We start from the raw sequence: 18,258 nt of genomic DNA, 5'->3' as shown, positions 1-18,258 counted from the left end.
GCTCATGAATGCTTAGCCGGCTGCCGATTGAAAAGATGCCATGTGTCTTGACTTAAATGATCAACGCATTGGGTGACTCTTCAGCCGGCAGCCAAGCGATCATGGTGAGGACCAACGTGCATATTTTCACACACAAAAAGGGAGTCATATCAAGCGGACACTGCACAAATCGCACATGGCAGCTCATTTTGCACTGCAGTATGTGCACATAATCCCTTGACGAAAAATAATTATGAGTCATTTTTTGGGGTGACATGCAACTCTTCCACAGCCCATAAAAGTCCTGAGAGTTATTTCGTGAAACGTCTGTTTGCAAAGCAGAATATGAACAGTATAATTAAAACCATCCAACTGTAGCAGGGCTAAGGTTTTTTTGTGGAACAAAGCGTATTTTTCTGGGCTTTCCTGGAAATATGCATGGCACTTACAATCAAACAAACATCAAAGAGGTTTGGGATAAAACTCAAAAACAGAAAGCACAATGGAACAGGATGACTTTTTACAGTGGAAGAAGGCGTCGCTCTCATCAGAATTCACAGGGGAATTGATGACCCTGGTTTAATGCAACAAAATGTAACAAACCACACACAAAATTTGCAGTTGCTGAATTACAACAACACAAAACAGGTTTAAAACACACACACACAAAACAACAACAAAGGCTTAAAGTACATGTGCAGAAACCAAGTATAAATAAGATAAACAAATAAAAAATATTACAAGTCATGATGGCGTACATAAACCCATGTACATGCAGGCACCACGCAAGTCATCTCTGAAGCGTGTGAAGTCCTTGAGCATGTTGTTTTGAGCGAAATAATTTTGTTTATATCTTTTGAGAAACAGTCAATGTGTTTATAACACCCCCCCCCCCCCCCCCAAACCTTAACCTTTTGTACGAGTGGGCTTTAATCGAAAATTTCTAAGATAAATTTTCATTTAATTAATATACTTACTCAACTCACATAGTTAGCATTAACTTCAGTTTATTGCTTAGGTATTGAAGTAGTACTCTACCCTGGTAAAGGGGGGAGGAACCCCCAAAAGAAATAAAGTCCTAAAGGACGGGAGTTTCCTCCCCTAGCTGCCGCCCGCGCCCTCTATAGGCCGCCCGCGCATGCGCGGATCCCGCCAACAGGCGTCATTCCCCCACGAAACACACACCCATAACACATAGAATGTTAGCGGGGAAGGTTGGGAGGGTATAAGATATGTGAGTTGAGTAAGTATATTAATTAAATGAAAATTTATCTTAGAAATTTTCGATTCAATAACATATTCTTACCTCAACTCACATAGTTAGCAGATTGCACATAAAGGCGGTGGGATACTCACATTAGTCCCTGGGAAGAATCTGGCCTGCGGCAACCATTGCTGGGAGGCAGCTCGTCCCGTCCGGCCGAGTGCTCGCAATGTCGCAGAGGTAGAAACTCAGGAACACGTCCTGGGATGTCCAATAGGCGGCTTTGAGTACGTCCGCCATCCTGCCAGACTTGAGGACTGCAAGGGATGTTGCCCACGCTCGCGCCTCGTGAGTTCGAGGTGATCTTAGAGGGAGAACTGACTGCCCCCCCCCCCCCTTGTGTCTGCCACCACTGATATGCGAGCCTAATGAGTGTGGAAGACCATCTGGTGAGCGTGGTTTTCGCTATGTCCTTATCTCGCATTTTGTTCAGCGAAATGAAAAGCAAATTTTTGAGAAGCTGATCTGAGCGGAGCTGTGCGGGACAAATAAGCTTTAAGTGCCTGTACCGGGCAGTTCGAGAGATCCGGATCACCCGGGGCTAAAATGTCCCGGAGAGGCCGGATGGAGATCACTGGTGAAAGCTGGTCCGGTTTTTGGTTCTTTGCAAGAAAATCGGGCCGAAAATGCAAAGAGATGGAGCCGTCGCTTTCAAAGGCGATGTCGCGGTCTAGGCCAGAAAGACCGTGTATCTCACTACCTCTTCGCGCCGAAGCGAGCAGCATTAGCATGAGCGTCTTTCGCGTAAGGTTAGAGAGGCTAGCGCTTTGTATTGGTTCGAAGGAACTAGAGCGCAAGAATTCTAGTACCAGAAGCACATCCCAAGCCGGGACCGAAGTCCTTGCCGCTGCAGAACTGAGGGCCGCGCCCTTTAGCACACTTGCGATGACTCCCCCGAGGGAGATGGGGGAGACAAAGATTGGGAGGCGACGCGAGAATCTCGTGGCGAAGAGGTCAATCATCGGGCGCGCTACTTGCGCCCAAAGACGCAGGAGCGCATGATGGGTGATGGTCCACTCCGTGTGGAGGACCTGAGAGGAGCGGCTGAGAGCGTCGGCCAGGACGTTCAGACAGCCGGGCAGATAGCGAGCTGAGATCAGGATCTGATGGTGAGCACACCAAGAAAGGATCTCGCAGGCACGAGTGGACAACAGCTGAGACCGAGAGCCCCCATGCTTGTTGAGGTAAGCAGCTACCGTCGTGTTGTCGGTATGGATCAACACATGGTTGCCCTGAAGGGCAGAGACAAAATGCTGAAGTCCCAAGAAGACTGCCTCGAGCTCGAGGCGGTTGATGTGCCAAAGCTGCTGCTCCGGGGACCACCGACCGGAAGTCGTGAGTGTGTCCAGGTGAGCTCCCCAGCCCTTCTGAGACGCATCCGAGAAGAGATGCGTTGAGCGAGGAGGTAGCGCTATGGGCACTCCCTGCGTGAGCCAGGCAGAATTCATCCACTGAAGAGTGGTCTGCCGAAACCAATGCCCGAGAGGGATTTCCACATCCCACCCCTGTGAAGTCGGGTTCCAGGCTGAGCTGAGGGCCTCCTGAAATGGGCGCTTGTGTGCCCTGCCCAACGGGATGAGAGTGGACATTGACTCCATCTGTCCCTGAACAGACGCCAGTGTCCTGGCTGGGGCAGACTGTTGCCCCGACAGGGAAGCCAGAAGGACCTGCAGCTTGTCTATGCGACGCTGCGTGGGACGGACTGTCCATGCGCATATGTCGAATACCAAGCCCAGGTAAGAGAATGTCTGGGAAGGCGACAACTCGGATTTGATCTGATTGATCTGAAAGCCAAGAGTCTGTGCCTGGGCAAGGACAAACTGGGTGTGCTGGTGGCAAAGAACTTCTTGGTGGTGAAGGATAAGCCAATCGTCCAGGTACACCCTGAGGCGGACGCCGTGCAGCCGCACAAGGGCGCAGAACTGGCGCACCACCATGGTGAACACCCAGGGGGCGAGAGAAAGCCCGAAGGGTAGGGCTCGGAACTGGAACACTCGATCTCCCCAGACGAAACGGAGCCACTTCCTGTCCGCCTCGTGCATGAGGATGTGAAAGTAGGCGTCTGTCAGGTCGACGGACGTCACCCAGTCGCCGGGGCGAAGCGCCTCCCGGACGTCTGCAGGAGTTTCCATGGTGAACCGAATCTTTCTCAAGAAGCGGTTCAGGGGAGAGAGGTCCAATACGGGGCGCCAACCTCCGGAAGCCTTGGGCACGACGAAGATTCGTCCGTAAAAGCCCAAGGAGGAGTGGTCGAGAACCTCTTCTATTGCCTGTTTGTAGCAATAGGATGATCTCCGCTTGAATCACCTCTCGAGCGCCGGGGCTGACCGGAAACCGGGAGTTGGAGGGCGCTCTGAACAACGGGGCTTTGTCTCCCTGCCAAGGGAGACGGAACCCCGATCGAATCACCCCCTTGATCCAGAGACTGTCCGTCCGAGACAGCCAAGCTGGAAAGGCCCGGGAGAGGCTGCCCGCCACCGAAGGGGTGGAGGGCGGGGGGGGGGGGGGTGACTGGATCGGGGGTGTATCATTGGGGGTGGGGCTTGCGCCCGGACCCCCGCTTCCCAAAGGAAGGCTTGCGCTGGTAAGGGCGGGGCCGTGCGCCGCCCCTTCCGGCGGGAGGAGCTCTATGCCCGAATGACTTGGCAGGTGCCGGAGCAGGACCGCGTGGTGCTGAGTCCTTATTCCTTCTGCTGCTCTGTTGTTTGAGTGCAAGTTCGGACAACCGAACCACCTGCTGGTCGCGGGCTTCTTCGGTTTGCTGGCGAAGAGCGTCCAGTGACCGAGAGCCCAGCAACGCCCCTTCCGAAAAGGGAGAGACTCGCAAAGAGTCCAAGGTGGCTCTGTCTGTCAGACGAGAACCGTGCAGAAAGGCTTCGCGTCTCCAAAACACAACCTGAGAGTAGAGGCGCGCTGCGTTAGTCATCTGGGTATCCGTGACTTTCGCGAGAGCCGCCAGTAGCATGGCCGCGTCGGCCTCCACTGCATCATCTCGAAACTTAAAAGGATCGATGGATGATGAAATAGCTCTCGTCAACGAGCGGATGAGCGTCTCCGCTAAGGATGAGAGCTCGAGAGAGGAGCGTCCAGTCTCCTCTAACCCCAGGAGACTCTGTTCTGTGCAGACAGAGGATCTCTCACGACTGTAGCCGTCGTGCCGCAGGCGAGCTAGTTCCGGTGTCACCGGAAGTGGTGCCTTGGGCAAAGAGAACGAGGAGAGGAGAGAGAGGGGCTAACCCGGAAGCCGCGATTTTCTAGAGTTGGCTGGTATGCCGTTGCCTGTGTGTGCCGAAGCCAACCAGGGCTGAGCAGAATCGGGAGCATTGCCATGAGCGGCCAACAAGGGGAAGGGAGATGCAGGGTCAGCACCCAACACCTGAGCCATGGCGAACGACACCGAAGGCGATTCGAGAAAACGAAAACGAGCCTTAGTGTCACCCGCGGCTGCGAAATCCACCCAGGCGGAAGGAGGAGGAGCGGCAGAAGCAGATTGGGCAGAAACGCATTCAGGGAAGTACCGTGAAGTGACCTCAGCGGCCAACTCCAGAGTAGGTCCAAGTTTGCTGGGAATCCACAAAGGTGGGTCAGATTCGGAGCGCTCGTCCTCAGCGTCCATTTCCTCCACATAATCTTCCTGATCGCCCTCCACATAGGAGTCCGGGAAACCGGAAACCCACGCCTCGGCAGGGGAGGAAGTGGCCAAGGTCGGTTGGGCAGAGCTCGGAAAAACCGGAAATTGCCCAAGGACGGAAGTGCCGGCCGCCGGAACCGAAAAAACGGAACCGGAAGTCGAGGCCGGAAGTTGGTGTGACGCCGGAGGCGGAAACGCAGGGTCGCTGCCACCGAACACGCCAATGCGCTGACCTCCACCGGAAATGCTTGCTACGGCACAACCGGAGGTGGAGGGCGACAAAGCGGACGCCGGAACCGTAAAGACGGAACCGGAAGTCGCGGTCGGAAGTCGGTGCGACACCGGAAGAGGGAAAGCAGGGTCACTGCGATCGAACACTCCAGTGCGCTGTCCTCCGCCGGAAGTGCTAGCCACAGCACAACCGGAAGTGAAGGACGACAATCCGAAAGACACAGGCCGATGACCGCCGACAGGACCCTCCAGGCCGCAACCGGGCAAGGAAGGTGCTGATGCCAACGCAGGACCCCCCGAGCCACGAATGGGCAAGGGAGGTGCTGCTGCCTGCCCCCCAGAGGCCGGAACAGCCGAAGCTGAACACAGGGGCGCAGGCTGACGAGCGGCGCCGCTCCCCGGCACAACCGCCACAGGGAAGGACGACAATCCGAAAGACACAGGCCGATGACCGCCGACAGGACCCTCCAGGCCGCAACCGGGCAAGGAAGGTGCTGATGCCAACGCAGGACCCCCCGAACCACGAATGGGCAAGGGAGGTGCTGCTGCCTGCCCCCCAGAGGCTGGAACAGCTGAAGCTGAACACGGGGGCGCAGGCTGACGAGCGGCGCCGCTCCCCGGCACACCCGCCACAGGGGCGGAATGCAGGCGAGGAGAAGCCGTCCTAGACCCCCGACCAGGGGAAAAGGTAACGTCAGAGCCCCCAAAAAGATGGGAACCCCCACCACCGCCATCTTCCGCCGAAGTGCTAGCGGCAGGCGGAGCGGAGAACGCGAACTCTCCTGGAAGGCCAGGGGAGTAAGGCAAGAGACCGGAAAAATTCGGCCCGATGTCGGCCGACGTGATGGTGGCCGAAGGCCGAGTCCGTGAAATCGACGGGACGTTAACCGCGCCGTGCTGCGAAATCGACGGGACGTTAACCGCGCCGTGCTGCGAAATCGACGGGACGCTAACCGCGACAGGGCGAGAAGCGACCGGCGAGAGAGGCACGCTTATATCAGCCACATGCATCGACTGCAGATCCTGTTTTAGCGTGGCAAACATGGCTAGCATTTCTTCACGCGTGACGATCTCGCTAGGGCGAGGAACCGGTGAGCGCGAAACCGGTGAAAAGACCGGTGCATGAGAAGTTGAATCAATGGAGACTCGCGCGGACTTTTTAGTCGCGGGGTCGAACACCTGCACGGAGGATTTTTCTGGCACGGCTGAAGGCCTAGCCGTTGCGGAAGAGTTCGGCGTGCGAGTCTTAGCTTTAGATTTGGATTTGTCTTGTTCCTTCCCTGGAGAAGGGAGGAGAGATAGAGGCTTGTTCTTAGCTTTGTCAGCCATTGACAAAACGAATACCGACACGTGGTGATAATCGCGGCGAAATTCGTAAATTCTCGAAACGAACTCGAAGAAAACTCGAATTCGAAGAACGCGTCGAAGAAATAAAGGAACAATCTTACCAGAGACTCTGCAGAAACCAGGACAGATGGCCTTCCACAAAAGGCCAAGAGAATAATCAGAGTACCAACGACACACGTCTGAACAATAGTGTTGAAGTGGGTGGAATGACGCCTGTTGGCGGGATCCGCGCATGCGCGGGCGGCCTATAGAGGGCGCGGGCGGCAGCTAGGGGAGGAAACTCCCGTCCTTTAGGACTTTATTTCTTTTGGGGGTTCCTCCCCCCTTTACCAGGGTAGAGTACTACTTCAATACCTAAGCAATAAACTGAAGTTAATGCTAACTATGTGAGTTGAGGTAAGAATATGTTATTGAATGTGTATGAGCATTTGTTTCCCTGCCATTTAGGCAACCATACTCCGTTTTCGGGGAATGCGTGCTGGGTATTTTCTTGTTTCTATAACCCACAGAACTCTAGACGTGCGTACGTGATCTTGTGCTTGAGTGTACACACAAAGTGGATAAGGGACACGCAGGTCTCCACATGAGTTGACCTGGGAGATCGGAAATGTCTCCACCCTTAACTCACCAGACGTGGCCGTGATTTGAACCCCGAACCTTCCACGTGGAAGGTTGATGTGTTAAAGGTCCTTGTCTACATTTTTATACCAAAATCGCCATTTGACCATTAAAATGCAGAGTCTATTATCTACAAATATCAACAATGCACCCCCTTTCGATCAGGAAAGACGAAGCCAGTGTAGCCGTTTGAAAATTCTTTGTAGTATTCCAGCGTAGTACTCATATCCTTATTTGGAAAATGCCAAGCGCAAAACTCCTCTCAAATCCCGTGCATTTCGTGCGTTTAAAAAAAAGCGTGGACAGCGCTCCAGTGTCAAACTGTAGCTGCACTTGTTTGGGCGTGGCTATAAGCATAGTGACATGAATTTGATTGGTCAGTATTTTTAGGCAAAGCACATGTTCTCAGCAAACAGAAAACAAAATATTGGAAGCGTGAGTCACGCTACCCAAAAATAAAATCTTTTTTTACATATTTTTTTTCTATAACTTTTTTCCCCATGGTTCATTCATCATCTGACATAACTTTTTAGAGAAATCTAACCATAAGATTATTGAAAAAAAGCAAAAATGTAGACGACCACCTTTAACCACTAGGCCGACTCTCACAACCAGACTTAGCTATATATATGCACTCTCCGAGATGCGAATGAGTGCAGCTTTTTCGTGTTCAATTTCTTCAGGTTGGAGACACAGGTACTTCTCGATTTCGTCTTCCAGTTCAGGAATTATTTTGGTAAATGGTTCCTGGATCTCGATGTTATCATATGCATGGAGTTCCGGCTCAGACCTTTCAGCAGGGGAACTTATACTCAAAGCAGTAAGGCTTGAGACAGCCTGAGACTGTGGACTGAGGATCTGTAGATCATAGTACCCCTCTCTGGCATAGCGTCTAGGAGGTAGGCAGCTATCATCCTGTACCCTTGCACCCCCTGGAGATATAACGTGCTGCCCTCTGCCGGTGGCCTGTTGTTCGTTGTTCTCCTCAGCACCACAAATGCCATCCTCTGTGTCTGTACCTAGTAACTCAGCGGCCGAAATTCCCCTGTGTTGACCCTTGCGGATGAAGCCAGCCTTGTTGGCAACACAGCTTGATCCTGGGTCAGCATTTGCTGTAAAATAGTGTATCAGTTGTCAAGCAAAACAAAGATACTAATTAAAGCGTGCAAAAAGCTCTCTCCCTCTCACACACACAAATAAACACACACACACACACACAAACTCACATATATACACACACTTTAGAGTTTCTGAGCCTTGAATGTCCAGACACATACACACTTACGTATAACTATATACACACACTTCAGAGTTTCTGAGTCTTCTATACACGCACGCACACTCACACATGCATGCACACACACACACACACACACACACACACTCACACGCATTTAATGTCCACGCTCACAACTGAAAGTGTAGCAAGAAAATCGCAAAATGATCAACTTAAGCCGGTGTGAGGTCATGCTACTGTACAGTTTGTCACGAAAGCAAGTTATCTCCCTTGCTATGTACTTGGGGATTGGATGGAACTGAGAGAGTTGAGACCCAGTGATGTTCCCAGACCTCAGTCTTTGGTCATTGACACATACTGTTTTCATCTGACACATTGGTCTGACTCTTGGCCGGTCAAACATACAATACATTTGACATGTAGGAGGTCTTCTGATCATCACTTTTCCTACCAATAAGTGGACAAAGCAGGACATTTGGAACTGTACATATTTTTAATTTAGGTCCAATTGACCTTTTGTCCTCTGAGGCTGGGAACAACACTGGTGCATGACCACATAAGCTCCTGATTCAACTACTTTTATCTTTTGCATCTATTGTCATTACAAGGGCTTACCTGTTCAGGTTGAGCCAAACTGGGAGACATGAGAAAGCAATAGAAAGAGAACATGTAAGGGTCAGGAAGGGAATAAGAGGCTGCACTAGAAATAGAAGGAAAAAAACAGGACAAAAGTGTCTCCTTACCGTAATTTTCAGAATGTTCGAAGACACTAGGAGCAATGTCATTACTTTGCAGCTGTTCTGTCTCAGTCACTCCTCGCAACTCCCTGAAAACAAAAATGAAAGTGACCATAGTTATGGATGGTTTTCTGTCCAAAAAAATCTGCTTGCCCTGAAAAGCACTAGTCTTCTTTTCAGACATGTGACCATTTTGTATAAGATTATCAGGCTTTTACAGACAGTACAAACACCCTTTCGTTTAAACACTCACCGCTTGAGAACATCCTAGGTGCCCTGCGTAAAGAGCGAGCATTTTTCAACGAATTTATTTTTGCGTGGCCAACCGGTTTTGCCATGAGACAAATCGGACGCCTCGTTTTGACGCTAACTTTTAAAATCTAAATAATAAATTGACAGCTTGTAACACAAACATTCTTAAATCCTAAAATATTTCTTTTTTCATCAAGACAAGATCAGTACAACTCGAATTTTTGAAAGTTTTGAAAAAGGGAGCCCGGAAGGAGTTCACGCAAGGTTTTGTTTGCCCAAGCAGACAAATTTTCTGCATAACGCCTGCTTCTTTGAAGCCACTGAACCGCCGCCAATAAGTTTGTGTGACTCGCAGCCGTTTGTTGCATTTTAGATTTAGAGGTACACAATAAAGTGCAATTGCAGATACAGCGTGTCGCATTGAAATCACAAACTGAAAACTAAATTGTGAAAAAAAGGAAAGTGGATCACACGGGTCGACGACGGCTCAGGGGTTAGATAAACCACGAAAACTGGTGTGTGGTTTTGGCAAGCGAAATAGCCATTCAAACGAACTGTGTCATTTAATGCTACAGTAAAACCTCCTAACGACCTTGAATATGTCCAGAAAAATCAGTCGTAAAAAGGAGGGGTCTTTATTGGGAGTTTGGGAGGTATCATTTTGTTTACAGGGGTGGCAACTGTTGGGCAGTTCAGTCTTGAAAGTTGTGTCCCTTATCCTATGTTTGTTCCCATTTGATGTGCATATGGATAAGCATGATGTACGTGCATACACCAGCGCACAGACTGGCAGACTTAACACACACACACACACACACACACACACACACACGCGCGCGCGCGCGGTCTCATAAATAAAACTTGGTGATTGACCCCGGGTAAGAAGGTCAGTGTCGCTGATGGCGTCTATGTCGACCAAAAGAGTGGGATTCCCTGTAGGTGGAGTTCCTGGAGGGGATTCCCTGTATACAGGGAATCCCACAGGGTGGAGTTTTTCAATAAAACTTGCAAACCATACTCGAATTTCTAAGAAATATCAAAAAAGATTGAAAAACATCAAATTCTACCGATGTCGCCAAGCATCACATGACTTTCAGCGATATGCTACAGGAACTAAATCAATCCCCCTCCAGGAACTCCACCTACAGGGAATCCCACTCTTTTGGTCGACATAGACCCCATCAGCGTCAGTGACTGTAACCTGGGACAGGAAGAGTTTCCTCTCAGACATCAAAGGAGACCGTCCCATAGGTAAAACTTGCTCATTGGCAAGTATGGGTCATTGACCCGAGGTCTCAGTTGGTGAGCACACACTCACAGAATACGTACACAGCAATTCATTATTGAGTTGTCGTTCTAACTGCCCCTACCCAACCCCTCCCATCCCCCTCCCCCCCCCCCCCCCCCCTTACTTCGAGGGCAGTCAATCCATTGTGACAGCAATAGGTGAGAAGATGACAGCCGTGGGCCAATTGACTTGCACGCACTACTAACTACAGACAACCTCCCCTGACTCTTGATGCGTGACTAATGGCGTGCGTGTTCCACGTGTGCTGCGTAATTACGAACTTTGACACTCACTGGTTACAAGGTCAAAGTCGTTATTGACCCTAAGTTAGCAGGTCGTTAGTCGGAAAAAAAGGAGGACGTCGTTCTTGGGAAGTTAGTTACAGTGTGAAAAGCATCCGTGTCGAGAAATTCGGTCGGCAAAACGAGGGGGTCGTTCTTGGGAGAGGTCGTTACGGGAGGTTCCACTGTATTAAATGTTATTGCAAGTGTGTTCGATAAGGTTAGAACTGCTTTTTTCATGGGAAGATTTAAATCATTCTGTAAACCATTTGAGGCAGACTGGGGCTTTAACTGGTATGTCTTAAGTTTCATCAGACTCTTCCATGTAATGTTTGAACAAGATTTTTCACAACTCATCTTCTCTTCGAAAGCAGTACAATAGTGATAGCGTGTGAGAGCGAGAAATAAAAATACACAAAAATACTGCACTCACGTGTTAACGAAGATACAAATCACAATATTCCACCCTAGGGTCAAACATTGTGATTTGTATCATCTTTATTTACAAGCGAGTGCAGTATTTTGGGGTCTTTTTATTACAGTGGAACCCCTCTCTAGCGACCTTGAAAATGTTGACAAAAATCGGTCCTTATGGAGGGGGGTCCTTACAGAGGGAGGGGGCGGGGTCAGGGGCCCACAAAAAAAGTAAGATTTTCTTAAAAAAAAGTTTGAGTTGCTGACGACCGTTTCCTCAAGCAAACTGCTTCGATTTCATGTTTGACATTGTCCTTGGTGTCCACCAGTTCTGGTGCATGTACTACCCTGGCCAAGTTTCCTCTCAAGACATCAAAGAGACCGCCCCATAGGTTAAACTCCCCATAGGTTAAACTCGGTTACTGACCCGGGTGCAGGAAGTGTTTCCTCTCTCAGATATGAAAGGGGAACCACCTCTCATAGCTAAAACTGGGTCAATGACCCCAGGGAAGAAGGTCAGTGTCTATAAACAAGGCCACCCAGCTATCACAATGGACCTGCCTTTGATCTCGCCGCACACGCAGATCGGAAAATTCTTTTTTCTGGCAGCCAGGAACCAATCCCAAACCTTTTCATTTACGTCAGAGTATGTTGTCTTCTGCCGCTTTGATCGCATTCGATCGGCATTGTCACCACTTTCCCACCTTTTCAGAATGTTTTCTTAGTCTTGGATAATTCTTTGAATTTGCGATTTTCCAACATCAAGACTTTTTGCAATCGCGATGGCAGTTTCTCCCTTTTTGTGTCTCACAACATTCACTCGATTTTCGAGAGTGAAATATTTTATTTTATTTGTAGACGCCATGTCGATCTCCACTGCTCTTCTGTCCAAAGACTGTCTATTCTGACTGAGTTGAACGGTGTATGTTGGTCACGTGAGTTTGTTTTCTCGATGATTGGTTTGTGATGTTTACTCAGCCCACCCAACCATCACACCTCTGCACCTCTGAGTGGTTTAGTGCCTTTGCTTACGCGAGACGGTTATAACTGGTTATAACCGGTTTGTCAGTGATGCGTTAAGCTGACTGAGAGTCTTGGCTTTGTCTGACAAAGTCGTTACACAAGCTGTTAGGTCGGTCCTTAGACGTTAGAGCGGGGTGGTCGCTACACTGGTGACAACTGTATAAGGAAACACATCGGTTACAAAAAAAAAGGGTTGTTGTGGCGGGGTAGTCGTTAGAGAGGGGGGTCCTTGTGAGGGGTTCCACTGTATTACATTTAGTCAAGTTTTGACTTGATGTTTTAACATAGAGGGGGGAATCGAGACGAGGGTCAGGGTGTATGTGTGTGTGTGTGTGTGTGTGTGTGTGTGTTTCTTTCTTTATTTTGTGTTTAACGTCGTTTGCAATTACGAAGGTTATATCGCGACGGGTGTCTGTGTGTGTGTGTGTGAAGAGCGATTCAGAGAAAACTACTGGACCGATCTTTATGAAATGTTTCATGAGAGTTCCTGGGTATAATATCTCCAGACATTTTTTTCTTTTTTTCCATAAATGTCTTTGATGACGTCATATCCGGCATTTTGTAAAAGTTGAGGCGGCACTGTCACACCCTCATTTTTCAATAAAATTGATTGAAATTTTGGCAAAGCAATCTTTGACGAAGGCCGGACTTTGGTATTGCATTTCAGCTTGGAGGCTTAAAATTTAATTAATGACTTTGGTCATTAAAAATCTGAAAATTGTAATTAAAATTATTTTTTTATAAAACGATCTAAAATTACGTTTATCGTATTCTTCATCATTTTCTGATTCCAAAAACATATAATTATGTTATATTCGGATTAAAAACAAGCTCTGAAAATTAAAAATATAAAAATTATGATTAAAATTAAATTTCCGAAATCGATTTAAAAACAATTTCATCTTATTCCTTGTCCGTTCCTGATTCCAAAAACATATAGATATGATATGTTTGGATTAAAAACACGTTCAGAGAGTTAAAAAGAATAGAGATATAGAAAAGCGGGCTATCCTCCTCAGTGCAACCGCTACCGCGCTTTTCTGTATTGTTAATTTCACTGCCTTTGCCACGAGCGGTGGACAGACGATGCTACGAGTGTACGGTCTTGCGGAAAAAATGCTTTGCGTTCAGTTTCATTCTGTGAGTTCGACTGAGCTTGACTAAATGTTGTATTTTCGCCTTACGCGACTTGTTCATCTTCTCTTCATTTATAATGCCTCTGCTAACCTCTCTTACGTGTGTAACCAAGTGTGTGAAACACTGGAATCATGTTTGGAGGCAAAGCCAGTCAAACAGGAGTGTCAGTTCAGGCTAAGTTAATACCCCTATGGAAATCTGCTATGTGAATTTCGCAAAAGCATTTCAGGAGACACCAGCAGCCGGACCCTATCACAAACAGCTCTTAGCATCTCACGGGTGTGCTGTCTATCAACCTATGAGAAGCAAGAGCTACTTTAAATAGCTCACGCCCAAGGCTGGCAGACAACTCCGTCTGTGCAGAGGAGCTGCTGTGAAAGTGGGACTTCTGCATCACCCTGTTACACAAGGCTTTTGTATCTAGAGCTAATCACAGATGCTGGAACTGTGTGCCAACATTTACCATTTCTCTTTCATCGTGTCAGACTTTTTTTAATCACAATTTACGCCCTTGCTAATTCGATTTTAACCAGACAGAACAAATATGTGACATTCGACAACAAATATTCACAGTACAGTGTTTGCAAATAAATGCATGACCATGCAAACATTTTGTCCAACACTGTTCGCTAAGAAATCTTTGGTGCTTTTATGAACTGGCTTTAGAGCTATACTTAGAACAGCTCCCAATGCCTGCCAGAGTACCAAATATCGCCTGCTGGATAATCCATGTGTAGATCCAGTAACAACCACATTAATCAATCAGGAAAATCGCTATCCCCCGTTTCCTGCCAAAAGATGGCATAATATGTAAATAAAGACGCCTAAATTGCTTCATTAGAGCATTCAGTTAAATCTCAGAACTGTAAAGGAGACAGCATGATTCTCTGAGGAGGAAAAGGGTTACATTTCAGATTATGAGCCTTACTTTATGTTCAGCATTCCTTCCTCTGCATCACAAGGACCTGACGCATCAACTGAGCAACTGTCATCTACTTCTTTGCTGGTATCAGTGGGAGGTTTACGGGTGGAAATGTTGAACACACTGCACACACAAAAAGTAAAATGAACACACTCTAAAGGAATTATGAGACATTAAATTTTGGTGCGTCAAGTATATTTCATATATTGAAATCTGTTTCAAATTAAATCATTGACTGTAATTTTCACATGTTACAAGTGAAGCACTTCAAAGCCTGCATTTCACTCACTTTGATAATCTTACATTACCTTGTTATTTCTGTTCTATCTTTTGTGAACTAAGTGATTTATTACACATTATCATATTGTTTTCACTGTTTTCTTTTCTTTTCTTTAAATTTAAATCCAAGGCCACGTATCTCAACATCTCTTTTTACATTTAGTCAAGTTTTGACTAAATGTTTTAACATAGAGGGGGGAATCGAGACGAGGGTCGTGGTGTATGTGTGTGTGTGTGTGTGTGTCTGTGTGTGTGTGTAGAGCGATTCAGACTAAACTACTGGACCGATCTTTATGAAATTTGACATGAGAGTTCCTGGGTATGATATCCCCGGACGTTTTTTCATTTTTTCGATAAATACCTTTGATGACGTCATATCCGGCTTTTTGTAAAAGTTGAGGCGGTACTGTCACACCCTCATTTTTCAATTAAATTGATTGAAATTTTGGCAAAGCAATCTTCGACGAAGGCCGGGGTTTGGTATTGCATTTCAGCTTGGTGGCTTAAAAACTAATGAGTGAGTTTGGTCATTAAAAATCGGAAACTTGTAATTAAAATTATTTTTTTTATTACAGTAGTCCCTTCCATTTCCGGCCCTTTCGTGGGCGTGAACCTGCCCGGAGCGGCCAGCTTTCCCATGACTAATGAGTTTTCCTTCTATAATTGACTCTTAATGGCCGTTAACCTGTCTGACGCGGTCAACGGTCACTGATTTTTGCCCTAAGGTGCCCCTCTTACTCGACAGGAGCGGCCACTTAACGGCCACTTGTCACTTTCGCGGGCGAGCGCCTGTGGCTCTCCCAGCCCACCCACCTCCCACCTGCTATCTGGCCGTTAGAAATCAGCACCTGTCCACTTTCTATAACTGTTAACACATGTATCGCCTGTTAATAAAGCTGTGTGTGTGTGTGACGGTGTGTGGTGTGTGTGTGTGTGTGTGTTGTGTGCACAGACGGCACAGCACGAGCAGACAACATGAATACTTACGCATGCGCAAACTGTAAATACAGACATGCGCATACATGTACATTTACGGCAGTCACTTCCGGATCGATCACAGCTGATGTGAGTTTGAAACACTTGTTTATCTGACACTCAAATACATATATAATAATCCAAACAACACACATAGAAACATACGAAACAATAGCTTAGCCAGGACGATCGAGTTAAACACGCAAATAATTAAGATGTATAAACGAAAGCAAAACTAACAGAGACAATGAATCGGCGGCTCGTGGATGATCGCTTTCTTTTCTTCATGAAAACTTGATCGTGTTTTTGGGGGTTTTTTGGAGGAGGAGGGGGCCTGTAATGAACGGCCACCTGATATTTGCGGTCACCTTTGCAATGACTAATGGGTGACCGGATATGGCAGGTACTACTGTAAATATCTTATATTTGGATTAAAGACAAGCTCTGAAAATTAAAAATATAAAAATTATTATCAAAATTAAATTTCCGAAATTGATTTAAAAACAATTTCATCTTATTCCTTGCCGGTTCCTGATTCCAAAAAACATATAGATTTGATATGTTTGGATTAAAAACTCGCTCAGAAAGTTAAAAAGAATAGAGATATAGAAAAGCGTGCTATGCAGCACAGCGAAACCACTACCGCGCTGAACAGGCTCGTCAGTTTCACTCCGTTTTGCACAAGCGGCGGACTATGGTCATTGTAAAAAAAAGATGCAGTGCGTTCAGTTTCATTCTGTGAGTTTCACAGCTTGACTAAATGTAGTAATTTCGCCTTACGCGACTTGTTTCTTTGTTGTTTTTTAGTGAAAAAAAATACCTCAAACTAACGACGAGCATTAAAGCTAATACTGACCTCAGTCTTCGTTTTATGGTACTCTTGCTCACATGCAGCTCACATGCCATTTGTGCCACTGTTAATCCGTCCTTTAGAAACTTAAACAGCATTTCTTCGGTAATGTCGAATGCTGGCTGCCCCGGACCTTTAGAAGGCACTCTCCCTGGCCTGGATTCATCTGCAATGAAGACATTTTAAAGGATAACAAATATCAAATAACCAAAGGGAAGTAATCGCTCTTAATGCATACGACATGTGTAATAGAGTAAGCGAGAGTTGTACGGAACCTTTTCTCCTGGCACCTGAGAGAATAACAAGCATTGAAATGAACAAGCGACTTTCATCCTCAGAAGGGGGTCTAATTCGACCCAAACTGGGTGCATTTCCTGTAGGTGGACTTCCTGTGGGTGCTTTTCCTGTATACAGGGAATGGTTGGATTTCCTGGTGGAAAAGACATCACACTCAATCTTGTGCCCTTATATGCAAGACTGCAGTAAACTGCTGAATTCAGTTTCACTTTAGCAAGACTGGAGTACAGTACTCCTATGTCACCACGATCAAAGGCACACTTTACTTGACTTATACCCCAGGGGTGGACATAGTGTATGAGTGACATCATTAATCCAGAAATGGTGGGTGCATGGCGCTTACTAGGTAAGTATGCCCTAGGCACAGTTTTCGGCCCAAAGTTGGGGTTGGGCGTTTATTCGATACTGGTAGTTTATGGTATTTTTGTCATTCCCCGTACGAAATGAACTTATAAGAAATTGGACCCCATTTCATATAAGATTCTTATATGACAGAATCATATATGTGGCTTATAGGTATTTTAAATGCAAATGAGGTAAATTCTTATTAGAAACTTATATGAATCAAATATGAAACCTATAACCTGAACTCATATATATAGGTCTCTTATGTGAACCTTATATTCTCCTATATGAAACCTATAGGTCTCTTATATGAAATGTTCATATATATATGAAACTTATAAGAATCTTATATGAAACCTACATTTCCCTTATATGCCTCATATATGACACTTACAGGTCTCATACTAAACACACGACCTTGACCTACATTTGTGTTTACAAGGGAAATAACAGCAAAAATGACCTGCTTAACCCAACTAAACTGTCTTGACTTTGAATTATAATGAATCCAACGGTAAAATACCTTATCTGGATATATCTTTACTGAATTTTTTTTCAGTTTGAGGAAAAAAAAACAGATCTCATTAAGATCACTGATCACCATGCAGGCAGAACCAGAACTAGAGCAAAAACAATACAGTAATGGAGGGAAATTGGATTTTCAATAAAAACACAAACCTGTCAAGCTGTTGACCCAAAAACATCAGCATGATAAAAACATTCTCTTCACATGTTCATACATCAAGTCAAATCATTTCTGTAAGAATTCTGCATTTAAGTCCTGCTCTTTCACTGATTTTCTGCTTAACATTTACAGAGCTGCTGTCACAAAGAAGTTTGAATTCCATCCAACATGGCCGTTCTATCAGGGGGAGATAATGCTCAAGGCAAACCATCAACTTCCTGTTCATATATCTATCTATATATGATATACGGCTTGTGTCTGTCTGTATGTGTGTTCGCGATGCACGGCCAAAGTTCTCGATGGATCTGCTTCAAATTTGGTGGGCATATTCAGGTAGACCCCGGACACAACCTGGTCGATGAGAATTTTCAACACATGCTCTCAGCGCGCAGCGCTGAACGGATTTTGGTTTTTCTGTTCATCTTCCCAGATCCATTCCCACTCACTCTTCCTTATCTTCTCCAGT

At 46.6% G+C, this 18,258-nt stretch overlaps 1 protein-coding gene across 1 annotated transcript in view; it reads right to left on the bottom strand.

The window, feature by feature from the left end:
• Positions 1 to 6,117: 6,117 nt before the first annotated feature.
• The window catches only part of LOC138954306 (uncharacterized), a 28,852-nt gene continuing 16,711 nt past the window's right edge, over positions 6,118 to 18,258 (bottom strand). Inside the window, exons 3-6 of the mRNA XM_070326183.1 lie at positions 16,472 to 16,631; positions 14,368 to 14,484; positions 9,051 to 9,133; positions 6,118 to 8,182 (exon numbers count right to left, since the gene is read on the bottom strand). Coding sequence (XP_070182284.1) covers positions 7,692 to 8,182; positions 9,051 to 9,133; positions 14,368 to 14,484; positions 16,472 to 16,631 — 851 coding nt within the window. The 3' untranslated portion in view covers positions 6,118 to 7,691. The remainder of the gene's footprint in view (positions 8,183 to 9,050; positions 9,134 to 14,367; positions 14,485 to 16,471; positions 16,632 to 18,258) is intronic.

The sequence above is a fragment of the Littorina saxatilis genome, unplaced genomic scaffold, assembly GCF_037325665.1.
Source record: "Littorina saxatilis isolate snail1 unplaced genomic scaffold, US_GU_Lsax_2.0 scaffold_229, whole genome shotgun sequence".
Classification (NCBI taxonomy): domain Eukaryota; kingdom Metazoa; phylum Mollusca; class Gastropoda; order Littorinimorpha; family Littorinidae; genus Littorina; species Littorina saxatilis.
This window is presented reverse-complemented; position numbering and strand designations above follow the sequence as displayed.